This window comes from Symphalangus syndactylus, chromosome 4 (genome assembly GCF_028878055.3).
Source record: "Symphalangus syndactylus isolate Jambi chromosome 4, NHGRI_mSymSyn1-v2.1_pri, whole genome shotgun sequence".
Taxonomy (NCBI): Eukaryota; Metazoa; Chordata; class Mammalia; order Primates; family Hylobatidae; genus Symphalangus; species Symphalangus syndactylus.
Genome location: NC_072426.2, coordinates 84,657,423 through 84,685,076, shown reverse-complemented (window position 1 = coordinate 84,685,076; position 27,654 = coordinate 84,657,423). Strand labels below are relative to the sequence as shown.

Here is a 27,654-nt window from a genome sequence, read left to right as displayed (position 1 = left end):
AATTTTGTTTTGTGGCCTCAGCTTCTCATCCTTTTGAGCTATTTGAAAATTTTCATGTATCTCAAGGTCCAAAAAATATAAAAAAGCATAAATGTTGGGCACACCTCATTGAATTCCTCTTCAGAATTTTGGCTCCTCAAATTCAGCTCTCTTGGTAGCTCTCTGCTGTCTTAGAGCAGATTGTTCAAATCTAGGTCTTTTCAGTCATTCTTAGGAGGAAGGTTGAGCTACTGCAAGCTAGTTCATCATAGATGGAGATGCAAGCAACCCATAAACACGTATGTGAATGTGTTCATATGTGAGTGTGTCAGCATAGGTGATGCCTGTGTTTGTATGAATCTCATTTGACCAACAAATTCTGTAACCACTATTTCCTCTGTCAATTGGTCAATATAGAGACGTTCTTATCTAAAATCACAACTATCACTCACGCTTGTAATCCCAGCACTTTGGGAGGCTGAGGCTGATGGATCACCTGAGGTCGGAAGTTCAAGACCAGCCTGGCCAACATGGTGAAACCTGTCTCTACTAAAAATACAAAAATTAGCCAGGCATGGTGGTGGGCACCTGAAATCCCAGCTACTTGGGAGGCTGAGGCAGGAGAATCGCTTGAACCTGTGAGGCAGAGGTTGCAGCGAGCCAATATTGTGCCACTGCACTCCATCCTAGGTGACATTGTGAGACTGTGTCTCAAAAAATAAATAAAATAAAATAAAATAAAATAAAATAAAATCACAACTATCATTAAGCTGTGACTTGTTTTCTCCTTTCTCCAGGATTTTGTGTCATGTATAGAGAACTACAGAAGAAGAGGACAAGAGCTATATGCGTCTTTATACAAAGACCATGTGCAAGTAAGAAACAAAACATAGGCTTTCTCTATACAGTAAGCTGGAATCCACCTTGAACCTGAAAAATAATCAGAAGGGCCTTTGGTTTACATTCTGGATTGCCCACCAGGCTTGCAGCATGTTGGGGTTTTGCATTTTATCCTAAATGCAATGGGTTGCCACTGACAAGGGCAGGCTTAGATATTTAAAGTACCTATCTAGGCCTGACTGCTGTACAATCTAGGTAAAGAACAGTGGCTCTCATGCCAGTCAGAGCTTTATTTGAATTCTAAATCTGCCCCTTTCTATGCCAGGGGTCTGAGCCTCTGTGTGCTCGTCTCTAAGCTGGAATAAGTCTTCCTACCTGTGAAGATTTAAGAGCAAGTGTGCAGCACCCAGACTGTGGCTGATAGAGAATAGGTAACCCATGTGTGGTTATAGAATAGCTAAGAAGTTTATTTTTATTTGGTGTTACTGTTATTAATAAAAATTTAACATATTGCTAAAAATAGAACACGATGTACAGTCTTAAAACCCTGTTGAATATATTATTTACCCAGCAATTTCTTTGTCCCAGAGACAGTGTGAAGTATTAAAAAAGGCAGAGATTATGATACTCCTGTGTCTTGAAGGTGTTTGAAACTTGTAGATGAAACCCAGAGTAAAGAAATGCCCACCAAACATGGGCATTTCTTTACTCTTAACAAAACATGGTGATGAGCTCAATGATAGGATGTTCTACTATGGGGAAAGGAGCGATGGGGTGTAAGGAGCCATTAGTGTGCCCTGGGTGGGCCACGGATCAGGAAGGCTTACACATGGTGCCCAGTGCCAGAAAACAGAAGAGGCACTAATCATCTGAAGCTGAGTTGCCTTGTCTAATTTCCCCCATATAAGCCCACAACATGCCCCTGGGAAGCCCCATTCACGGATGTGCAGCCTGAACCCCAGGAACACACAGCTTAGCAACATAGCCTCCCAGGCTCTCCTGAGTGATGGGAACAGCAGCTTATCAGACACGACACTTGTGAGAAAGGAGGTTTGGTGTGTACAGGACGTGATCATGGCTGTGATGGTCAGAGGGATCAGCAGGCATGTCTAGTTTTTCTGAGTGCACAAGCTGGTCTTTCACAGACCCTCTGGTTGGACAAGGATTTTCTCTGTGGGCATCTACCCCACTCCAACATTGCTGACTGTGCTGCACAGCTGGGTAGGGTGCCTTGCTGGCCTATTTGGGTATCATCTGTGCCTACTGGACAGATCATTGCACGTGAATGACTCACAACATGGATTGACTGATTTCACTCAGGACTAGCAATATGGCTGATAAATTTAATTGCCACTGATGGGGAAATAAGATGAATCTTGTAGGATTGCATCCTTTATTGGTGGACATCCTCATCACCACTGCACCATTTTGAGACAGAGGATGTGGTTTAACTAAACTTCCTAATCTGCATCTGGTCTAGAGTGCAACCATTTCTGCTCCAATGGTTAGAAGAGCCTGGGAGATACAGTTATGGCCAGGAGAGGTGCCCTGGGGTACTTTGTGAAATTCTGTTGACATTTGTGAGATTATAGGTTCGTGTGGGAAGGGTGCAACTCCCTCAAGCCCAGAAGGAAGGGATTCAGCCACCCGAAAGGTTAGCCTGTCTCATGTTCAGCAGCAGGGCCTGACTGGAGTTCAGAAAGGACTTGAGAAAGTTGTGCAATTTTCCTGTTGATTGAGGTATTTTTGAGAAAATCAGCATTTGCAAGCTAATCCACAAGGATACTTTCCAAGTATTTAAATATTTAAGACAGGTTGTTTTGATATTTGAAAGAATGCAGATATAATAACATCTGCCATAGATAATGGGATGTGGACCATTGCCCTGCTTTTTTAAGGGGAAGTATGCTTTCCCAACAAAGGCCCATTCCACTTCCAGAAAAGTCAGGTCCAAACTCTGGACAGAGATTAGTCTTGAGAAATCTGCCACGTCCTTTGAGGACAGCTTCTCCCAGGTGCACCCAATGAGGCCCTCCTAAGAAGGGAAGATTCAGGGGCCCTTGCCCACAGGGTGGCCAGTAACACATCATGCAGGACTTTTCTAACCAGGCACTTTACCCACAACTGAGAGGTGACTGGAGATGGCAGCAGCCCCCAGCATAACAAGGCATCATTGCCTAGTGCCCTGGAAGTTAACCCGAGCATCATTATATCCCATTATTATATCAACAGCAAACCTTGCAATTCAAATAGTTAATCAGCCAATTTTTTTTTTGATCCAGAAGTTCTGACAAAAAGTTGCCTCTACAGTCTGGCCCTGTTCAGATTCCCCTTTGCCTTGTCCGCGTTATCTTCGTTCCCTTCTCTGTGGCCCAGCCTCTCTTGCTCTGTCTGTTACATACTTAAGCCATCCAGTTCTTATGTTGAATCTTCATTATAATTTGCAGAAATGACTTATCCTGCCTACACAGTCTTTACTGGTTGGAGTTCTTTGTGAGATGCCTGACAACCCAGAAATGGCCACCGTCTTCTGTCCCACTCTCTTCTAGGGCCTTTAGTTTCCTTTTCTTGTTCGGTCTCCATCTACTCATTGAGTATTTATCACAGCTCTCTCAGATACAAATATTGGAAACTTAACTCAGACTGCCTTAGGCAACAAAAAAAAGTCTTCTTTTACTGAAGAATGCAGGGAAATGCAGAATTCAAGCAGTGCTGGATCAAGTTCCGTGCTCTGCTTCCTCTGTGTGGGCTCCTGAGGGTGCCATTCCCAGCCCTAGGGGGTGGTGCCCATTGGCCCATCCTATAACCATTCATAACAACTCTGATTATAGAGACTTGGGTGAAGTGTTCATCTTTGAAGCCTGGTCAACCCCACTGAAGTAGCAGGGACTGAAATTAGGGAAGGGCTGGGTTTCCAAAGGTTAATCTAAGTGTTGCTACCCAAGGGTTGCTGTGATTCGAAAATCATAACTGGTCAAGTGTGGTGGCTCATGCCTCTAATTCCAGTGCTTTGGGAGGTTGGGCAGGACGACTGTTTGATGCCAGTAGTTCAAGGCCAGACTGGGCAACATTGTGAGACCCCATCTCCAAAAAAAAGTAGTTAAAAAGACATTAGCCACGTATAGTGGCACCTTTAGTTCCAGGTACTCAGGATGCTGGGGTGGGAAGATTGCTTCATCCCAGGAGTTGGAGGTTATAGGTTACAGTGAGCTATGATCATGCCACTGCTTTCTAGACTTCTAGCCTGTATGACAGAGAAAAAGACCTTGTCTCTGAAAAAAAAAAGAAAGAAATTGCAGTTGTCCCCCAACATAACAGAATCAATCCCTGCCGGCCAGGCGCAGTGGCTCAAGCTTGTAATCCCAGCACTTTGGGAGGCCAAGGCGGGCGGATCACGACGTCAGGAGATCGAGACCACGGTGAAACCCCGTCTCTACTAAAAATACAAAAAAAAAAATTAGCCAGGCGTGGTGGCGGGTGCCTGTAGTCCCAGCTACTTGGAGAGGCTGAGGCAGGAGAATGGCGTGAACCCGGGAGGCGGAGCTTGCAGTGAGCCGAGATCGCGCCACTGCACTCCAGCCTGGGCAACAGAACAAGACTCCGTCTCAAAAAAAAAAAAAAAAAAAAAAAAAAAAGAATCAATCCCTGCCTGTGAGTCTGTGGGCCTTAAGTGTGGCATTTGGCCCACTTGCAGTTTGAATAGAAAGAGGGCCTTACACTGTGCAGAAACATGGGCATTTCAGAGCACCTTTGCAGGTATGGAAACTCAGGACTTTTGCTATTTAGTCATCTGACATCCTCTGCCGTGGGCCACATGTAACTTGCTATCATGGACTAAATAATCACATCTCTCTCAGGGATCACACCGTTGTCTGACTACAGATATTCAAGACAACATGTGTGCTCTGTGATGAAGACCCAGGCAGCTGTGCATCTCCAGGTTGCATGGGTGGAGACTTGGGGTGGATACGTGCTCTTTTTTTTTTTTTTTTTTGACGGAGTCTCGCTCTTTCGCCCAGGCTGGAGTGCAGTGGCACTATCTCAGCTCACTGCAAGCTCCGCCTTCCAGATTCATGCCATTCTCCTGCCTCAGCCTCCGGAGTAGCTGGGACTACAGGCGCCTGCCTCCGCGCTAGCTAATTTTTTTGTATTTTTTTAGTAGAGATGGGGTTTCACCATGTGGCCAGGATGGTCTCGATCTCCTGACCTTGTGATTCGCCTGCCTCAGCCTCCCAAAGTGCTGGGATTACAGGCATGAGCCACTGCGCCCGGCCGGATATGTGTTCTTAAAAAACTAATTTGAAGCTAAGGCTGGACAACCCAATAGCTTGGGATTATTCATCCTCCATGAAACTCCATATGTTACTACAAATGCAAATGTACAAATGTCACTACAATCTCCAGGAAACTGAAATATATATATTTCCGCCAAACAAGTGTTCATTCCATGTGACCAAGTCTCTGTAAAAAGCTTTGGATAGTCAGTTGGATAGTCATTATTTTTCTGGTGGCTTTTTTTTTTTTTTTTGAGACAGGGAGGGTTTTACTTTGTTGCCCAGGCTGGAGTACAGTCATGTAAATCATAGCCTACAGAAGCCTTGAACTACTGGGCTCAAGAGATCCTCCTGCCTCAGCCTCCCAAATAGCTGAGAGTACAGCCATGTACTAACATGCCCAGTTATTTCTTTAATTTTTTTGTAGAGACTGGGTCTTGCTATGTTGCCTAGGCTGGTCTTGAACTTCTGGCCTCAAGAAATTCTCCCACCTTGGCCTCCGAAAGCTCTGGGATTAGAGGCATGCACTGCAATGTACATCTTGGAGTTTCTTATTAACCAATTGGAGTACTACATAACATGCTAGCACTGTTTGGGATATGAATTTAAGAACTGTAGAGAAACAAAATGATCTTGTTTTGAAATAGGATTAGATTCATTCACAGTGATAACACTGATTACTTAAGCTGAGTAAGGAACCATATTAAGCTCTTGAAAATATTGTCCCATTTAATCATTCTAGAAGGCTATGATTATTATTATGGTACTATTATTAACCACATTTGACTGATAAGGAAGTTGAAGATCCTCCAGATTGAACTGCTGGTGATTCACAGAAACATGATGGATGATCAGGTCCATCAAATGCCAGAAACCACCTGCTGGGCACTATCCCCTACCCCAAAGCCATGCTTTCATGGGAATGCCTCCGACAAGTTCTGAGAACAATTTACTCATTTAAAACGGCCAAGATTTGCAAGGCCTCCATCTATAAATCTTCCAGTTTTTTGAAATGCTAGCAGAAACCATGCGCTCATAAAATAATAGCCCCTCAGCAAAGGAATCTAGCTCCCATGCTCAAGGAAGTCTTTGGAATCCAACAGACCAGGTTTAAATCTCTGTTTGACCACCTGTTGGCTTTGGAGAAGGCACTTCTCCTTTGCAGACTTAGCATCATCTTGGGGATGATCGAAAATACTTGTGGTACCACTGGGTAGAGGAAATGAGATAAAGCAGGTGCAGGGCTCAGCCTAACACATGATAATGAGTATCTTTTCTGTTCATGTTGTTATGCTTCTTGTCATTAGCACTTCACCTTTTCATTTTCTGAAAAGATTAAATTTGGGACAAATTCCATCAAATAATTGCAAAAGTTTATCCTGCATAGTTGACTCTACTGTCCAAACCGAGCTGAACTGCTTCTTTGACAGGTGATGCATGCAACTTTAATGTGGTCTATAAATGCAGGTTGGGGGTATCTATGTATTATTAGAAAAGTTTGAGTCATACTCTAGTAGCAGGTGTGGCAGTCAGAGACCACAGATGCAAACTGTGAGGATCTTATAGCTATTAAATGAGATTGTTTGCATTACTATGAAAGGTTTAGCTCCTGTGAATATTCTAGAATCTCTGAACATTCTGGAATCTATGATATTAGGATTGAAAGGCCCTTAGACGTCATTCAGGCCAGGTCTGTCATTTCGTTGGAGGTTCTGAGATCCAGAGATGGCAGTGACTTGCTCAAATCAACCAATTGTCTTGAGGGCTTCTAATTTCCACTCCACTCCAGTCCAGGCAACTGGAAAAAAGTACATTCAGCGTCATTTTTGAAGGGTGAGACTGTGGTGAGATTCATGTCCATTTAGTAAAGTAGCTGTCTAGTCCATGCTGATGTGCAGCTACAGGACCTTCCAGACCTGTTGCTTTCTGCCCATCACCAGTAGCCTCATGGCTCTGAAGGCCAAAGGGCAGACAGCTTTCTCCTCCCCTAACTTGGATTAAGATATCTTAAAGCTGAGCAACTGTTTCCTTATAGTCCTGGCTGCAGTGGGGTACCCTATACATTCTGAGGGCGTAGAAAGAAGGTATCTTTCTCAAACATTCATGGGAGACTTGACCTATTCACCCCGGGAGGTTTGGGGCCAGGCCCATAAGGCCCATAAGGCAAATGTGTCCAGGGTGACTCTGTTTCTGCTCCCCAGAGACGAAAATGTGGCAACACCAAGGCAGCCAACGCCTGGGCCAGGATCCAGGAGCAGCTTTTTGGGGAGCTGGGCTTGTGGAGCCAGGGGGAAGAAACCAAGCCCTGTTCTCCATGGGAACTTGACTGGAGAGAAGGACCAGCTCGAATGAGGAAACGCATCAAACGCTTGTCTCCACTGGAGGCCCTGAGCTCAGGAAGGCACAAGGTAGGAGTCAGGTGCAGTGGGACAGTGCTGGTTCCAGGTAGGACCTGATAGGAAAGCAGCTCCTGAGCTTCCCCATCGCATGTTGTTTATATCAGGCTAAGATAACACATGCAGTTAAATGTAGGAGAGTCCCAAAATTTATTCTTGATGCCATTTAAGAGGAGAAAAGCATCACTAACCCTCCTAGGTACATAGCAGGGACACTGTAACTACAGCCTGAATGAATGGATAAATAGTGAGTGTTGAGTGGTGAGTGGTTCTTACCTGTGCCACAGACACAGCCCTGTGCTGCGGTCCACACACGTCCTGTGGAATCATCTGGATGCCAGTGTTTGGAAAGGGCCAAGGGAAGGCTATTGTCTGCTAGCACAAGTTACTTGTTATTGGGCAGTTGTAACCCGTACTGCTATAAGCATTACTGCAAATCCCATAACAAGTTTTACAATGAAAATCTCATGAACTTGACTGTTTCTGCAATTTTGAGCCAGTGATCCACTCATTCCAAACAACATTGACTTCCCAAGCAACAGAATCTGGGTAGTCCCTGGGAGTTTGCTCTAATGAAGCTTGGACTGTGTCGCAAATTCCTATTTTGCCTTTTAAAAGACAAGAAGCCAGTTGGATTCATTTGGTAGTAGATATAGAAAATCTGTTAATAGTTTTTCATGTCTTTATTGAATGATCATAATTTCAAATATCCTCAAAGGCAGCCTTCCAAACACCAGAATGCTGGATTTTTTCTTCTGCATTCATCACAAGTAACAATGTTGAGCTTATTCTCTGGTCTGTAACCTCAGCATCTTTTACTCATGCTAAAAATCTTTTGTAAAATCTAATGAAAAAATTATATTTCATTTATTCAGTAGATACTTAAATTTTCTAAGTATTGTCAATAAACATTTGGTGGTGTGTAGTATTTTCCCTCACTACATTTTTTAGGAATAGGAAGCAAAAAAATAAAAAATAAAATAAAATAAGTAGCCTGCTCACTGTGCTGGTGAAAAAGCCAAGGGCTGGCTATGAAACCTGGTCTCTGGTCTCTGGGGCTGTCCAGCCCTGGAACCTCCCCTGGTCCCCTCTCCATGGTGTCCCACACAGAGACATCAAGGATGCTATCTAATCCCATCTTGGCCTCTTCTTTGGTAATTACTGTAAGTCCTACTTAATGGAAGATTGTGGGTTTTTTCCCCTTTGACTCAGGAACATTCATACTTGCATTTTATTGTGGTCCTTTAGGATTTAGTGTTTCCCTCCCTATGCATCTGAGGCTTGCATAATTTGAAGGGGTCACATGCATGTGTGTGTTTGTGAATCTGTGGAATTGGGAGCAGGTGAAGCATAGATGTAGCATCCGGGATTTAATTTTTCTTTTCTCTGTCCTTATTTCAGGAAAGCCAAGACAAAAATGATCATATTTCTCAAACAAATGCTGAAAACCAAGGTATTCAGTTTATCTATTTTTTTCCTTTAATAATTAAGCTAATTATTGGTTTTATTTAATATTTTATTAAAGATACTAAATTAATATTTTAGAAGAGGAAAATGATATTGTAGCCAGCCCTGGGACTTATTGTTACTTATTGCTTCCAGAAAGAAGACAAGTCGATTTCAGCCCTTGTTAGGGGAAGACGCTTGTTAGGGGAAGCATCTTCTATTAAGGTTGCAACAAGAACAATTTTTGGGGAGAAACAGTCTTGTCAGTTTGCTGTATCAGGGAGATCTTAAAAGTGTTCCCAAACCATTTTTGAGACAGGGTCTTACGCTGTCACCTAGGCTGGGGTGCAGTGGCATAATCAAAACTCACTGCAGCCTCCACCTCCTGGGCTCACACAATCCTCCTGCCTCAGCCTCCAGAGTAGCTGGGACTACAGGTACACACCGCAATGCCCAGATAATGTTTGTAATTTTTGTGGAGATGGGGTTTTGTCACATTGCCCAGGCTTGTTTCCAACTCCTAAGCTCAAGTGATCCGCCTGCCTTGGCCTCCCAGAGTGCTAGGATTATAGACATGAGCCAGCACACCTGGCCAGTGACTACTTCTTACTGCTGATCAAACTTGTCTCATTTCCTGACTAATGGATTTGTATTGAGCTTGCTACCTTGCCTGTCTGCAGTAATACAAGCCCAGAAGTGAGGATCTTGGGCTCTGATCCCCAGGTGATTTGGGGTCTTACTGTGGCACAGAGCACAGGATGACATTGTGATACCTGTTTGCCTCTCGTCTCTCTACCCCAAGCCCTACAACTCTCACAAGGAATGATTGCCTGCCTGCTCCACCTCTCAGAGGTGGGGGTTGCAGAGAGTGCAGTGGTAGAAAGCATGAACTGATTTTTTTGTGGATGATGGCCATGGGCTGCTGTGTCCTCTCATTCTTGACATGCAGAGCCCCTGGGTGTCTATGACTCTGGGCCTTCGTGGTGTTTCCAGTATGCACCCTGAGTAGGGAGCTCAGCCAAAGGAGAAGAAAGGCCCTGTGGTTCTCCACCACGCGTCTCCTACGCACCTCTCCCTGCATGGGGGAAAGCTGTGAGGGTTTGCATGAGCAGCAGACACTTTCATTCATCCAGTACAGAAAAGATAATGGAAGTAAATGGACCAAATTGTAAACAGTGGAGCCAAACAGACTGGAGATGAAAAGACCAGACCTTTGTCTCAGAGAGACTTTATTCAGATTCTACCTCTAGTTCTTAGAAGCCATATGATCTTGTACAAAGTAATTAGCCTGTTTCAGCTTTTCCATTTGTCAAGTGAGGATGAAATAGTATCTCCAATCTAGATGGGACAACATTTTAAAATGTCATCAGAAGTATCTGGCACAGAGAAAGGGCTTACTAAATGGGACCTGTTATTATTAGCACTATCTCTGGGCGCATGAGTGAGATTTGTTTTATTTCTCACAACTTCATATCTTTTCCAAGTTTTTTTTACAATAAAAAGATATTGTTTCTATCATGAGAAAAAACAACAATATTCATAGAGTGAATGAAGTGAAATTCAGAGAAAGCAAATCCTGGCTGGGCCTCTAGGGAGTTGCTTTACTGACTAACGAGGGTGAATTTGGAAATGTTGCCCTGTGGTCACTGGAAGTGGCAGAACAGCTAGGCCTGGGCATAGCTGGGCCCTCCAGGATAAGTCATCTGGAAGGTATTTTGACCATACCCCAGGGTGCCCCAGATGTGTGGTGTCCATTTCCAGAAGCAGTGGAGGGGCACGGTGAGAGATCCATGCTCTTCACTTCGGCCCTGGAGCTTCGCTGCTCCTCAGTGATGTAGGCACATGCTGTGCACCGGCCCTTACCATGTCAGGTGGCTCCTGTCAGCACCACGTGTCTCTTTATGCTGCTGCAGATGAACTGACACCGAGGGAGGCTGAGGGCCAGCCGGACGAGGTCGGGGTGGACTGCACCCAGCTGACCTTCTTCCCAGCCTTACATGAAAGTCTGCACTCAGAAGACTTCTTGGAACTGTGTCGGGAAAGACAAATTATTTTACAAGAGCTTCTTGATAAAGAAAAGGTAATATACCCCATTGCAATAACCTTTAAGATTTTTAAGTTAGTTGTTAAGATTGTCAGACAGGAGAAAACCAAGCTTTTGCCAGTTACATGGGGAATGAGGTCTCCATTTGCTATGAAAACTTTCAACACAATAATCAGTGAAAAAAAGGGATAGATTCCTAAATTTGTTGGCCCAGAGAAAGGGTGCGAAGGGAAGTCTATACATCCTGCATCAAAATATTTAAAAGGTATACCTCAAACTGTTAAGTGAAAAATACTCTAACTTCCTACTTTAACCTTCATAACAACCTGAGAGGCAAGGTTCAAGTTGAGAATTATTGACCTTCTGGCAGTTCAGCATCTTGGCCCCCTGCCTGTGGCCTGACCACCCTGAGAAGTCCCACACCTTGAGGGGTCTTGGGTGCATGTGTTTGGACACCCCAACCCATATGTCTGCACTGTCCCTATGCCTCGGCCTCACCTTCGCTACCACTCAAGCCTAGGGGTAAGCACACTTGTGGCACCATTAGCCTTCAAAAGGGTGGCCCTGGGGATGAAGTGTACAGGCCCAGGAGGCAGGCTGGGAACCAGGTGGCGGGGAAACCCAGGGTCCTGGGTGCCTGGAGCTGGGTTGGCGGAGCCCCGCTCTTTGTGTGTGTGTCCTCTTGGCCTGGCTGGGAAGGCCCCAGGGAAGGACCCCTCTTCCCCAAGTCTAAGAATGCAATGAAAGATGAAGCACATGTCTTAGAGTAGAACCGGCCTCAGTTCTAGTCCCAACTTGGCCACAAATTAAAGCGCATGTCACCTAACTGTTGTCAGCCTCAGTTTTCTCATCTTTAATGTGGAGTTCTGGCCACCATCTGATAACATTCTGCTCAGGCTTAAATGGGCCAATGGAAGTACAGGGACTAGTTCAGAGCTGGGCATAAGAGAGGTGCTCGTCAAAGGTGAGTTATTTTTCCTTTCTGCGGGTTGGGTGGTTGAAGGCTTGGTGGACCTCAGGGTCTCTGGGTGAATCGGGCTTTTCCATAGGGATATAAGTGAAGGAGACACCTACAGAGGAGCAGGCAGGCTGGGACTGGTGGGCCACAGGGGACACACAGAGATAAATTCATTAGAGCTGGAGGCTAGTCTGGCCCCAGGGTGAATGGGAGTGGATCTGAACCAAGACCCAGGGACTGAGGGAGAGCCTGGACCTCCAGGAATAGATCCTAGGCTCAGAGAACCTGGGAGGGGCATAAGCAAATCAATTGCTTATGAACTTGCTGCAGAACTTTCAGCAAATTGCTTTGCTGTTTTCAGATTTGGGTCACAGTTCAAGCAATGTAGTCCTGTAACAATGCTGTCTTTATACCTGCATAACCAAAGCTTCCAGACGCAGAGCACATTTCCAGCTCTCCATCACACCTAGCCATCATGCCTCCTCATGCAGGTTTGCCTACCTGCAGTGCCCTGCCCACTTGACCCCTGCAACTGACTCTCTGAAGCTAATCTTGACTGCTCCCTGCTCTGAGACCTGGAGAACTGGCAGGAGAACTAGCTTGTTACTGTCTGTGTCACCCCCTGCATCACCTCCTGCCTTGCTGCTGGCACACAGAGTGACCTCAGCGCTTCACATGTCTACCTCTGTCACTACGGATCCTCCATACAGGAGGGAACCCTGTTATCTGACCACAGGCATGCGTGGAGCAGCCAGTCAGTCAACATTGATGAATGACGTGCTAAATTCATGTGCATTTTATTTTGATGATGGAAGTATCATATCTCTACTATGTGAAATTTTGATAAATGGATATTAAAATATATAACACACATGTATGCATAAGTGTATATTCACAATATCCAGTTGCTGAGGAATAATGGCAGATCATAACAGTTGGGATATATCAATATATTAATATGCTCATATACGTAAATGGATATTTAGTACATACCTCGTCCATTGAAAAAACAGCTAAGACATCAATGCTTTCTTTCCATAAAAACTTTTCTTTGCTTTATGCCCTTAAAGGAGCAGCAGTTCTCAACTGGGGGCAACTCTACCCCACAAGAAACCCTTGCCAATTTCTGGAGACATTTTTAATTGCCATGGCCAAGGCGAGAGGATGCTCCTGGTGTCTAGTGGGCAGAGGCCAGGGCTACTGCTGGGCACCCTACATTGTCTATGGTGGCAAGTCTGAGAACTGTGTCAGAAAGGATCCATAGTAAACAGATATCATGCTGCACTACACCTGGCTGCTTTCCTGATTATGTGGTGTCTCCATATTGGTTCTTTTCATTGCTTTGATAGAACAATGGCAGTGCTTTATATTCGCTTTCTATCTCTGCCGGAAGAAATTACCACAAACGTAGTGATATTAATGCAACACACATTTATTATCTCGAAAGTCTTGGCACAGTGGGGCTCAGCGGGTTCTCTGCTAGAGCCTCACAGTGCTGCAGCCAAGGCATTTGCGGGGCCGCATGTCTTTCCAGAGGCTCTGGGAAGGCGTCCTTTCCAGGCTCGTTCCAGTGCTGGCAGAATCCACGTTCCCGCTTCTGTAGGTCTGAGCTCCTGTTCCCTGCCTGCTGGCTGCCAGGGTTCATCTGTTTCTCGGGGTGCCCACCTCCCTTACCCTGTGGCCCTTCCTCCTTTCATTTCCTGCAGCGGGTGGTATCCTTCTCACCCTTCATATCTTTCTTGCCCCCTCTGCCTCCCGCTACCCCAACACCACCTCTCTGACCAACTCTGCTGCTGCCTAGGGCGCAGGGGATGGCATTAACTCACACATAATCCAGGGTCACATTCCTGTTTTAAGGTCAGCTGATTCATAACCTTGATTTTATCTGCAAAGTCCCTTCAGAGCAGTGTGGGTGTTGGATGGGACAGCCTCCTGGGAACTGCTCTGGAATATGGCCTGCCACTTTGACACCACTCAGGCTGCTGCCCCCCAGGGCGGGTCCTTGGCCTCCTAGGAGAGCCTTTGCAGGTGGCCTGACTCCCTCAGGCATCCAAGGCCGGCCTGGGAGTTTTCACCCTGGCTAGGCTGAAGTTTGTGGTCAGGGACCGAGTGAGTCCCAGCCCAGCCTCTTGCAGCCCGCAGGTGCCTATGACACTTGTCCTGTCTCTGAGAGTCTGTTTTTGTTGACTGTCCACCAGGTGGCATTTTCCTCAGGGATCTTGCTGGGGGAGCAGCAAGAGTCTGAAGCCCCCAGGTGACGGACTTTCCAGCCTCTGAGGCAGGACAGAACCAGGAAGGGGATCCTCTCCCATCTGCCCCTCCCTGCCTTTTGTTTAAGCTTCAGTCCTCCTTGGCCTTCCTGTGGCTCAGCGGGAAGCTGTCAGAAATGCCACACGCTGTTTGCTGAGGCAGTGGGATCCCCAGGATGTGCAGACAGGAGCATGTGGAACCCAGCGGGCAATCAGGAGGGGAGAGAGCAGGAGCTGTCCTGCTTCCAGTTAGCACCCGGTGGCCAGTACCTTCAGAAGGGAGGGACCCTGTGTGAGGGTCGGCTCCCGGCCCAGAGGACTGGGCAGAGTGACCCTTGCCATTATCTGGGCATCCATCCTTGCCTGGGTTGTCTCTATGCATTTTATGGGGCTATGCTTGCTGCCTCTGGCTTCATGGGGAATTGTGGGAAAGGCTGGCTCCCAAGCTCAGTTTCCCCAGGGTCAGTGAAGCCAAACCACCAGGCATGCCTGCTCCTGGAGTTGCAGGCCCGGGGAGGTGGGGGCAGGGCAGGGTCCCTGGTGAGGGGAGGGTGGAGGCTACAGGCAGGAGTGGGGGTAAAAGCCCTGCCCAGTTCTAATTCTCTTGCCCCCACTTACAGGCCTAGTGACTGGGTAAGTAAGAGAACCATTCCCCAGCCTCCTTTCTGTTATCTTTAGAATGGGGTTCTACTCCTGGTCTCACTAGTTTGTGGCAAAGATTGACGTAGGGCTGTGTCTCTGTCCGAGACTGTGCCCTGTGAGGAGGCAGCTGTCAGCCTCTGGCGTCTGCTGTTACTGCTCTGTCTGTTGCTGTTCCTTTCATAGTCCCATAGGATTTGTTCTCGTTCTCCCAGAAGTAAGAAGGGGCATTGGAAGAACCCTGGTACCTATGGCATGGCCCAAGGGCCCTGTCAAGGGAAGGATGAAGGATCCTGTTAAGACTGAGGCTCCTGTGAGGCAAGGAACTGTGTGTCTTGGGGAAATGCTGTGGGGAGTGCTTGGATAGATGGGAAACTCTGGGGATCTCCATGGGTCTGGTTGTCCTGCCGAGATGGTGGAGGATGAGACAGAGGGTCAGAGTGGAGGCCACGAGAGGCCTGACCGGCTGGAATGGGGTTCCTGCAGAGTGCCAACACTCAAACCAAACGCAAGGTTTTGGGAGAAAGAGGGAAGTTGCTGGGTTGAGGCCTGGACTGATGTGTGGTGAAATCAAGGAGGTCCCTAAACTGAAAGCACAAGGCAGGAAAGAACATGAGAAAGCAGGCCCCACGAATTCACGTGAATCAGCAAAATCCTCGAACGAGAGGAGCACCCTTCTGCTCTAGACTGGAGAGCTCTGTGGAGTGGGGTCCTGGTTGGCTGGTGGGACATATGGGGCCTCTCTGTGGCCCGGCATTCCTCCTCCTCCTCACACCTCCACCAGCCAGGTCCACGCAGTCCCATGCCCATTCACTCATGGCTCCCAGCCTGGAGGCCTCCTGGGTGAACCTGTCTTGGTGCGCCCGTCCCCAGCACACTCCCACCCCAGAGCATAGCTGGTGGCTCCATCCCCTGGGCCTACCCCAGCCCCCTCTTATTGCCTGACTGATGATTTCTGAGCCTGCCTGTGGTTTCTCTGAAGGCAGGGAGAGACTTGGCTTCCTCCTCGTCCCTTCCTTCCCTGACACATAGGGTGAGTGCTTGGGAACAATTTGCAGACTGACAGGGCAGCAGGAATCAGGAGGTCCTCCAGGGGAGCCAGGCCTGGGTCTGCTCACATGCCTTAGGACCCAGCTTGAGGGAGGGCATGCCCTGGGGGCACCTGGGGCTTGGGGGAGCCTGCTCTGGGGTGGGGAGGGTCTTGACTGGACTGGAGCAGGCTGCCACAACACCACCACCATGGAGGCAGCAGCCAGTCATTTGTGCCCAGGAGGGCAGCTTGGCACAGGGCAAAGTGCATAGGCCGGATTAAGAACCTCATTCTGCTATTTGTTTGTTGCTATTCACATTATTATTAGCAAAATGTCAACAGCTAGATGTCAGAAGCCCTTGCCTTGTGTGATCTTCATGCACCGTCTCATTCAGCCTCACCATGGCCCTGTGAGGCAGGTGTGTTAGTCTATTTGAGTTGCTATAAAGGAATTCCTGGGATGGGGTAATTTATAATGAAAAGAGGTTTAGTTGGCTCACATGACACACATGCATGCATAGACACACATGTCAGTACACAAAACATGGTGCTGACATCTGCTTCTGGTGAGGCTTCAGGAAGCTTCCAGTCATGGTGGAAGGTGAATGGGAGCCAGCACATCACATAGTGAGAGAGGCAGCAACAGAGAGAGGGAGGAGGCACCAGGCTCTTTCAAATAACCAGATCTCAGCTGAACTCTCGGAGAACTCATTCATTACAGCAAGGACAGCACCAAGACATTTACGAGGGATCTGCCGCCATCATTCAAACAGCTCCCTCTAGCCCACACTTCCAACACTTCAGGCCACATGAGATTTGGAACAAAACATCCAGACCGTATCAGGAGGCTTTATTATTTCCATTATAAAGATGGCAAAAACAGAGCCCAGGGTGGCTACTCACTGGAATTGCTAGGATTTGACCTCAGATCTCTCTTACTCTCAGTTCATGTTTTTGTCCCCTCTCTACTGCCTCCCGGCTCACTGTGTTGGACAAGTTACATAACCTTTCCAACACCCTGTCCCTCAGCAGCCGGCTCTTATTGGGCTTGGAGTTGTGGCTCCAGGCCCCACGTGCTTTCTCTATAACTGTTCCAGTTAAAGCTGGTGCAGGGAGGCCTTCAGGTCTCTCACCAACATGGCATCTCTGCCTGGGATGCAACATGCCAAGCAAATACCTACCTGCCCTCCTGCATGTGCCTTAGCCCCTGGTCCACTGTGGCCTTATCCCTGGACCACTATGGTTTTGTGTCAAGGACAGGAACTTGAGGCCAAGGAAAGGAGGATGGGTGCATTGATTGTTGACCCATGAACATCTTCAAGCAAATATACAGAAAGTTTGTGCAAGGGGTGTGTGTGTGTGTGTGTTACTCTCTACATTCCCCGGGCTGTTACGATTAGCCTATGTTGAGGCATTTTGTAGCAAGTGTTGGTTGTAAGCTGTGACTTCCCATAATTCAGATGTCTTTGTGAGACTTTCTGGGCCTTGTGCTTTTTCTAAATTTCTAAGTGAAACATGCCCACAATAGGGGCATGGCAGGACTGTGTGCATGCTCCTACAACAGAGTCCCCACTCCTCCTCCCCCTACCATCTCAGAAATACTTGATTATATGGCCTTTGCTGGACACATGGCACAGGAGACTTTCCAGGGCATGACTGCTTTTCATGCATCTGGGTGGCATGCCTCCGGCAGAAGCCTCTGGAGCTGCAGGCACTGTCCTGGCCCTGGGGGATGCTGGTGGTGCCGGGGCTAGGGTGGCAGCAGCTTAACTCATTTCTTTGTGTGAACGTTGGAGTTCTGGTTGCCTCTAGCGATACCTGGGATGGTAATTATTCAATTATTCTGTGCCACCTCTGCATCATTGATTAATGATTCCCAGGACTACAAACGCATTTCTCTGCAAACAGCTCTGTTTGGCTTGAGGAGTGACTGATTTAATGCATATTAATTGTGGGCTCATGTCAGTTACCACGTGGCTGGGGATGTCCCTTGTACAGCTTCCAGAACCAGTCCAGAGTCAGTCCTCAAGTGAGGGTTTGCTTTTGTTATTGTTCTTTGATTATGTGAAAAATTAAACATCTGATTTTTTTTCATACAAACTCAATGTAAAATATGAGTTTGACCTTGGTGGAAGTGATCTGCTCAAAGGGAGAGACATTTTCCTCTGGATTGCAGAGAGTGGCATCTTCTACAAGCTCCTCCCAGGTATCTTTAGCTGAGGCTGTTTGTGGAAGGTGAGGGTGGGTGTTAACCTTTCTATGCAGTAACTTCCTGTCTTTCTCAATCTCCATGACTTTCTGAAATGCAAACAACACATGTCATTCCTACTTAATATTTCTGAGATGCTGATTAGCATTCTTCATATACAAGGCCATTCCAGAGCTGGCCTTGTGGTTTCCCTGGACTAACTTCCCTTATCCTTACACATGCGCATAAACACACACACATGCATGCATAGACACACATGTGCAACAACATGCACACACATACATGTGTGCATACACACATGCACACACACACCTGATGCATGCACACATATACATACACATGTGTGCGTGTGCACACACACACATACACACCCTTCTGACTTTTTAATTATACAGAACTACCTATAATTTCCAATGTCCAGCTGGTTCAAGACTTTGTGCCTTGGAATGCTCCTCCCCTGTTTTTTGTCTTTGTAGTTCCTAACCCCAGCCTTGGAGTCACCTCCTCAGGAACCGCTTCTCTGGTGTCACCACTGCCCCCTATTCCATCTCAGTCTGAGTGAGACACACTCCTGTGTGCTCCCAGAGCACCTGTGCTTTTCCTCCCACTGTGCTGGGAGAGCTGATATCCTGCTCTCTCTCTTTCCTTTTAGGTTGTAAACATAATAAAGGCACGTTTTATTTTCCTTTGTGCCTCCCAGGGAGTGGGGCATATGCTAAACATTTAATATGTACCTGTTAAATAAATGAATGAACAAATAGATGAGTGAATTATGGGCAATATGCTGACACCAGATGAAACCTTTTTTTTTCTTAGTCTAGCTGGTGCCCAACGGTCAGTTTCTTAGTGTATGGGCTTCAGATCACCTGCATCAGAATCTTCTGGGTTGCTTATTAAAATTCACATTCTAGGGCCCTACTCTGCACCTGTTGAATTGAAACTTCTGGGGATGTAGCCTGGGAATATGAATTTTATCAAGCTGTGCAGGTGATTCTCATACATACTAACTTTTCAAATAAATGCCCCAAATCCATGAGTCCAAGTTTTACAATATTCAGAGCTACCCTGGCTAAAAATGTGCTCCAGTTTTAATCAGTTGCCAAGGAGTAGTCCTTAGTGAACACAGGTTATGGTGAGCATTGTGCTTTGAGCAGTCCTTGGGACTTGTAACACGTTTCACATTTCACTAGTGCAACCAAACAAGAGCAAAGATATTGCCATTCCACCTGGTCTCCTCCGTGTCTGCAGAGAAAGATGGGAGGTGTGGCTGTCTGCAGGCTCTCCGTGGAAGTGACACATGCAGGCAGGCAGGGGGCATCCCTGCTCCTTGTCTCAACCTGAGATGTACTTACGTAAAAAGATCCATGCATCATTACATTCCTTTCCATATTTTCCAAATTAATATATATGTGTATATATATATAATATAAAACAATAAGGAGATGTTCTTTCTACATATATCTATGGATAGATAGATAGATAGATAGATAGATAGATAGATAGATAGCATCTCATTATTTTAACATACATTCCTTTGATTATTAGCATGAGGAATTCTCTGTCTAAACACATTTAAGATAGAAAAAAGTAGATACCAGAGCTCATAGGTGGCCAAAAGAATGTAATTTATATAGCCTTTTGCCTCTTTGATACTTAACTTTTTCTCAGCAATCTGTGCTTTTCTAAAAAATAAGAATACTTATTCCATATGTCAATACTATTAGAATGTATTCAGAACAAGGATGAGGCAAGCAGAGATGTAGGAAGAGGGCAGATGATAAATGGGAGCAGGGCTAAAGCTTTCTTTGCAGCAGACTCACTCACCGTACACACAAACATAAGGGAATGCATATATTGACAGCTCTGTTACTGGGTACCTTCAGTCACCTCTCTGGACCTCAGTTTTCCTACCTATAAAATCAGGGTATTTCACTAAGTTGCAGACTGCTAATGCTAGAGAAAACTTTAGAGAGCATCCAATTGACCTTGCCCTTTATAGATGCACCACTGAGGCCTGACTTTAGAAGAATGTGCTGCTGTGTGCTACCACTGAATGTCCCAGTAGATTGTTGTCTCCCTGCTATGGTTTGAATGTCCCCCAAAATTCTTGTGTTGGAAACTTACTCGCCATTGTAACAGTATTAAGAGATGGGGTCTTTAAGAAGTGATTAGGCCATGAGAGCACGACCCTCATGAATAGACTAATGCCATTATTGCAGGAATGGGTTCGTTATTATGGGAGTGGGATCCTGATAAAAAGGATAAGTTCAGCCCCATTTCTCTGTCTGTCTTGCATGCTCACTTCCAGCTTCCGCCCTTCCATCATGGGGTGACCCTCACCAGATACCAGTGCCATGCCCTGGGACTTCCTAGCCACCAGAACCAGTAGCCAAATAAACATTTATCTTTATAAATTACCCAGTCTGGGGTATGCTGTTATAGCAGCAGAAAATGGACTAAGACACCCTCCAACTTTAGCTCCAGCACTTTGTTGATTTCTGGACAACCTGTTTGTCATCATACACAGAGCTAGCTGTGGCTACTTTCTTAGTTATTTTACCCATCAAGAGTGCTAATATATCATTCAGTTGATCTTAAAAAAGCTCTACTTATGAGGCAAAAGTTCTACTCTTTAAAGTGATCAATAGAATCATGGCATAAGGGATTTCTTAATCATGAGTAAACTTAGGGATGGAGCCCTCCTAGGGCTAATTTAAATGGAAGAGCAGGTAATAGTTCACTTGGGTTCATTTTCTAGTTTTTAAAATGCCATTTCTTTTCTAGCAGAATCAATGTTTAAGCTATTAACCCAGCTCTCATCGGACATTTTTCTTGTGGTTTGGCTTATTCTGATTGATGCTTAAGTCTTCCCAAAGGGAAGTGCCAGATCATAGGCATGTGCTCTGAGTCCCTGGTGCGGGCACCATGGAGGCTGTGGTGGCGGCCTGGTGTCACGGGGAGGAGAGAGGGTTTGGAGGTACATAGGCCAGGACTGGCATTGCAGAGCCACATCGTCTCATCATGTGAACCTGAGGATGGGGTCTCTGAGTCTCATCTGGGGAAAGGTACAATAGGAGAAAAAGTTTAAGCAGCCTGACATAATCTTCCTAATAGTCCTGGTGGGAGTGTAAATTAGTGTCACCTTGTGGGAGGGTAATCTGAAAATGGCTACCTGAATTTAAAATGCCCACACCCTTGACCTGCAATTCTGCTTATAGCAATTTATGCTTCAGGCCGGGCACGGTGGCTCACACCTGTAATCCCAGCACTTTGGGAGGCCAAGACGGGCAGATCATGAGGTCAGGAGATCGAGACCATCCTGGCTAATACTGTGAAACCCCGTCTCTACTAAAAAATACAAAAAATTAGCCGGGCGTTGTGGTGGGTGCCTGTAGTCCCAGCTACTCGGGAGGCTGAGGTAGGAGAATGGAATGAACCCAGGAGGCGGAGCTTGCAGTGAGTGGAGATCTTGCCACTGCACTCCAGCCTGGGTGACAGAGCGAGACTCCGTCTCAAAAAAAAAAAAAAAGAAAGAAAGAAATTTATGCTTCAGATTTACTTGTGTATTCAAAATGACTTATCTGCAAGGATGGTCATTGTAGCATTGCCTGTTATATCAAAATATTTGAAAGCAACCTGAATCAAAAGAGGACTGACTGGTCAAATAAGCTGTAGCATATCCATTCAAAGGAGTAGTCTGCAACTATTAATAAGAATTAGACAGCTCTATAACAAATGATTTGGAAAATTATCTAAGGTGAATTGTTAAAAGTCTAGATGCAGAGCAGTTAGCATATAGATGTTCTTTGTGTAAAAAAGAATATGTATAAACATGCTAATGTATTCATACAATCTCTTTGGAAGAATATACAATAAAGTGGTAATGGTGGTTGCCCCTGGGGAAGACTACTAGAGAACCTGGGAATGCCACACAGTTACTCAAGTCCCAAAGTAGACATTTATCATTTATCCTCAATGCATCCTCCCTCTCCTCCCCTCCCCTCCCCTCCCCTCTCCTGCTTTCCCCTCCCCTCCCCCTCCCTCCCTTTTTCCTTCCTTCCTTCCTATCTTCCTTCCTTCCTTCCTTCCTTATTTCCCTTTCCTTTTCTTTTCTTTTCTTTTTGCTTTCCAGTTAGTCCAGTAGCAGCTCCTGTCAATTCTCCATCTTCTTGTTTAGATACAGCCACTTCCTTCCCTCTGCATTCTGCCATCCATCCCAGACCACTGAAATAGCAACACAACAGGGCACCCTCCTTTCAGTCTTGACCCTTTCTAATGCCATCTCCACCCAGCAGTCAGTGCCATCTTTTAGAAACAAGCTCTCCCATGGCTTTCTGTTGCAACCACAGTAAAACCCAAGGGCCATGCTAAGGTACCTAAGACCACCTATGATGGAGGTACTCCTACTTTCCAACTCATCTCAGCCATACTGACCACTTTTCTGTTCCCCAAATCAGCCCTTCCTGCCTCTGGACCCTTAACTGGATGTCCCCGTTCCTTGAAATGTTCTTCTCCAAGCTTTTCCAGAACTTACCTGTTTCCATCCTTCAAGTTTCAGGGTCTGTGTCCTCGCCAAGAATAGTATCCAAGAACAGAATGGTGTTCTCGCCAAGTTTCTCCCTGCCTTTGTCCTGATCACTCTGGTTTTTCTCTCTTAGCATGTATCACAAGTTGTAATAGTTTGTTGGTTAAAATCCCGCTACTGGATTTTAAGCCCTGTGAGGGTAGGATTCTTGTATATCTTGTCCACCTTATCCCCAAAGCCTGGCTCAGTGCCTGCCATGGAGCAGAAGCTGAATCTGTAACTGCTGAATAGATGACCATCTGGATGAATGAATGAAATTGGAAATGAGTCCACTTTGGACTCTGGCCTGGAAGGTGGCTGGAGGGCCAGCTCCTCTGTCAAAGTAGATTCAGGATAGACCAAGAAAGCCAGCTACCTGCACCAACCTTGGTTACAGAAACAGAGGCTCTCAGCTGGTCCTAGCTTAGGAAAAACAGCTCAGCCCTGACTTGCCCTGGATCATAGTAGTTAGTACTTATCTTGGAACAAAACGGTCAGTGAATCTTTGCTTTCTGCCCTTGGCTCTGGCTTTCACTAATCCCATTTGGTGCAGGAGTTGGAAAACTGGTCTTCAGGGCCTGCTATCCAGGTGCCACCACTGTGGCCTTGTCATTGCTCCCAAAGGTGAGCAGGGAGCTTTGCTTCAGTCCCAGGCTGTGTCACTGGGTAGGTGGCTGATCTTTAGTGACAGTCTTATCTCCTGGAACCTCTTTTATTTTTTTTTCTCCCAAACATATCTATTCTGCTTCTGTATAACCGGAATTAGCACAAAATTACCATGAGAAAATGCTGGCCTCAGCCTTATTCTTGGTCCCTTTAGGCTCTCATGTTCTAGAATTTATTGATTCACTCACTTGTTCCTTTAGGGTTTACTATGTAAGGACCCACTTTGTCCTTAGTACATGCAGAACTCTGGGTCATACCAAGACATTGTCATGGGTCAGGTTCTGTATGGAGAAAGTTGATTGGGAATGAGGATTGCAGGGCTGGGCCAATGGAGAAGTGCAACCACAATGTATTCTCAGCAAAGACTTCAGCTGATTCCAGAGCAGCTCTAGGTTTGGGATGGTTGTTTAGAGTTTTTCTGAATTGAGCTAAGCCTTCTTACTCCACATTGTCCAGTTGTTGGGTACAGACTACCCCTGGGAAGAGGATGTGACCTTGGGCCAGGGACTGTATTCAGCTAAGGCAATTCTGGAGAACTGCCAACATTTCCAGCAACAGGGGAAATGCTCACCTCAGTCCAAGAAGAAGGATCTGGGCAGAGCACTGTGCATCTTCTGCACATGTTTCCTTGGCCTTGCAGAGATGGCAGTACCTGTCTTGCACTTGTGGTTCTAGGCACATTTGAGTTCTAGTCCTGGCTCAACCATGTACCAGCTGGTCCCTGGACTAGCTCCCTCTCCTCTGTAACTGAGGGATGTCTTGTACCTGGTGAACTTTCCTCACAGTTAACTCTGGGATGCTTTGCATGGTTGTAGAGGGCCTTAAAGTGAAAGAAAGGACTTTGATGTGCTGAATATAGCAGTAAACACTCACCCACACATCTTGGTGGGAGCAGAGGTTGGCTTGAGTAGATTGGACACCAGCCCAGGTGGGGTGTGGTAGTGCCACGTAGGCTGTGAAGAGCAGTACAGCTCTGGGGCAGTGGGACTGCCATTCATACAAGGCACTTCTCTCGCCTCCAATTGCCCCATGGATGGCTGGCCACTACCCTTCTGCTTCCCCCAAGAATCATGGGTGTGCTTTCTGTGCACCACCTGACTCTGGCACTCTCTCCTTCCAGGTGACGCAGAAGTTATCCCTGGTGATTGTGCAGGGCCACCTGGTGTCAGAAGGGGTCCTGCTTTTTGGCCACCAACACTTCTACATCTGCGAGAACTTCACACTGTCTCCCACGGGTGATGTCTACTGTACCCGTCACTGCTTATCCAAGTGAGTTATCCACTTCTCCCAGCAGATTCTTCCCTGAGCCCTGTTCATCCTTACCAGCCACCCCCACTATTCCCCTTCTCACCTTGTTGTTATAGTGGGCTTAGATTTGGGCCTGAAACTAGCCATGAGATAAAACAGAAGGAACTGCAGGCATAGGCCGTCCATGGCCACAGTTACCCTAAGCAGTGATCAGGACTGGGTACCAATGTGGCAGCTCCTCACGTCTCCCCCAATGTGGAATGTCAGGACTCAGGGATCAGTCCTTCAGTTATTTGCGTGGCTGAATTCAGTCGCCGTCAACTTACTCAGTCAACAACATATTGGTTGCTCATTCTGCGTAAGAAAACAGGCACTGCCCCTCTCTTCTGAGGGACTTAATGCAATCGGCAGCATGCACAGGTTCTTTCAGAAACTGTTGGCCGCACACTATGATCATGGGACAAAATCTTCAGGGTTCAGGCTTGGAGGGATGGCCTGGGACTGGAGTGGTGGGGAAGAGCTACCTGAGGAAGGGACCAAGATCTGGGTCTTGCAGAATGGGTGAGACTTGGGAAGAAACTTGAAGTCATTTTTACACAAACAAATACCAGAGGCCTTTGGCAGGAAATGCCAAGTTCTTTAGGATCAAGTGCAATTGGTCTATTCGGGTACAGGCAGCCCTTATTGTGCAATTCTCCTGTGTTTATGAAGTAAGGCCATTCAAAATCAAATTGACTGAACTTTTGCCAAAAGTCCAGTTGTCAAGTGTATGTTTTCACTTGATCATTGTTTTTGAAGATATTTGGATGAAGATTTCGTGCAGCGATAGGCCTTGCCTTTTCCAGTTGACTCAGGCTCAGATAATGACAAGATGACTTCTTAGCCCAGTGGCTTTCAAACTAACTGACACCAGCATCACCTGGAGGGCTTGTTAGCACACAGATCCCTGGGTCCTGCCCCACCCTAGTTTCTAATTCAGTAGGTCTGAGGCAGGGTCTGAGGCTTAATAAGTTCCTAGCTGATGCCGATTCTATCGCTGGTCTGGGACCACACTTTGAAAGCCACTGTTTTAGGCTACTGACAGAGGAGTCCAAGTCTTATCTGCCAATAACCAAGAACTTTAACTTCCAGTTGTCCTATCACTTCCAGCCTATGTAAGGAAGAAAGAGTTGAAGGAGTGCGGAAGAGTAGATGTCAGCCCACCTTGGTTGATTTAGATCAAAATGCTTTAAAATGCTTGGCATTTTTCTCTCTGCTAATTTCCATATTTTATTCATACCAAACGTTCACCGATTGCTGTGAGTCTTCTGTGCTTCTCCAAGGCAGGAGAAGCATAATTAATACTTGGCTCCTCATCCATCTTATTGCTCATGTTTTATTGATACTGATCAATATGGACAATGGGCCTGCAGCCGTGCCTCTCTGAGAGCCGATGAAAGCTTTCTACCCTATCTGTATGCATGGCGTGCCCCTGTGATGACTCGCATAATCCACTGCTGTGCTCTTCACCTCTGGTTTAGATAGACTTAGTGTTAGATAAGATCTTATGGATTAGGTAAATTGTGTTTATGAGGTGCACCTAATCATGATCAAATTCACTATATCTGCACTTTTAATAGAAGCCCAGTGGTCAGATTTTATGTACTCACTTGATTTGCAATGACGGACAAGGGAGACTTCTCATGTCTGAAAATGTACTTTTCTAGAATGCAAGTAGGAGTAGAGTGAGAACAAATTACTACCCTGGAATTGCACTGGGGAAGTGCCCAGGTAGTTTTAGTCACCATACCTCAAAGAAGCATTTGTTAATCAGTGCTTTCTCTCCAGGGTCTCGTCTAGTGCCCTAAGAAACTACTAGCACTCCTGGAGATGCGGTTCTGAGACAGACTATTAGATCATTCCAAATCAATGGAGATTAAGTCTTATTTTGACCATGGAGATTAAAGAAGATACATAAATAAGGTTGTTAAAAATAAAGCTAAGTAAAACCTGAAATGTTTCTGTAAAAGACTGCTATGGAATTGAGTCAGTTGCACATTAGATCTTGAAAGAGCCTCTCCCATGTACCATAAAAACATCCAAAATCAGACTCAAGAACATGACAGACTCCTTGACAGTGATTGGACTTTGCACTTTGGAAATTTCCTCAGAAACTAACAGCCTTCTGAGAAGGTTAGCTTTTGCTTGTAGTAAGTCCCTTTCTTAGCTGATTAGGGTGGCTGTATTCATTTGTTAGGGCAGTCAAAAACTGGGTGGCAACAAACAAACAAACACACACACACACAAAACAGAAATGTGTTGTTTCATAGTCCTAGAGGCTGGCAGCATGAAACCAAGGCAAGGCCACGCTTCCTCTGACTGCTCTAGGGAAGCCTCCTTCCTTGCCTCTTTCAGCTTCTTGTGTTTGCAGACAATCCTTTGCATCCCTTGGCTTGGAGATGCATTGCTTCAAGCACGTGGTCATCTTGTCCCTGTGTCTTCACATAATCTTCCCTCTGTGTGTCTATCTCCGTGTCCAAATTTTCCCTTTTTATAAGGACACCAGTCAGTTTGGATTTGGACCCATCCCAATGGCTTCATTTTAACTTGATTACCCCTGTAAATATCCTGTTTTCAAATACAATCACCGTGTGAGGTACTGGGGGTTAGGATTTCAACATATCTCTTTTGGGGGACACGGTTCTACCCATGACAAGGGCAGTCAAGCTCACAAGGCAGAGAATTTGATTAACTTGGTGGGAACCTAAATCATCCAACTGGCTCTTTGTGATAGAGTATTTTAAATCAGATAATTCTTCCCCATCAGTGAGCAGTTTTAATGCCTCATTTCTGTTTTATTCAGTTCAACAAATATTTATTGAAAATCTATCTTATGCTCAGCACTATGGTGGACTCCATAGATGGAAAGAGTGAATTAGATGTGGACTAAATCTGGTAGAGAGTTTACAATCTAGTGAATGTTTCTGGGTATAAATTCCAGGTATAATTCTGGCAATAGTCAGGTAACTTCAAATGTGGGCCAAATCGAAGTATGTTTTATCCTGAAATACACTTCTACTATCAAAGAACAGGTCAACCAATATCATAACTACCATTTATCTCACTGTGATTT

General features: G+C 46.0%; 1 protein-coding gene across 6 annotated transcripts in view; it reads left to right on the top strand.

Annotated features, from left to right (window-relative positions):
* Nucleotides 1-27,654, top strand: part of WDFY4 (WDFY family member 4) — a 300,852-nt gene that overhangs the window by 184,057 nt on the left and 89,141 nt on the right. For all 6 annotated transcript variants that reach the window (XM_055275366.2, XM_055275372.2, XM_063638069.1 and 3 more), the window contains exons 40-44: nt 777-854; nt 7,295-7,501; nt 8,891-8,942; nt 10,849-11,015; nt 24,415-24,563. In XM_055275366.2, coding sequence (XP_055131341.1) covers nt 777-854; nt 7,295-7,501; nt 8,891-8,942; nt 10,849-11,015; nt 24,415-24,563 — 653 coding nt within the window. The remainder of the gene's footprint in view (nt 1-776; nt 855-7,294; nt 7,502-8,890; nt 8,943-10,848; nt 11,016-24,414; nt 24,564-27,654) is intronic.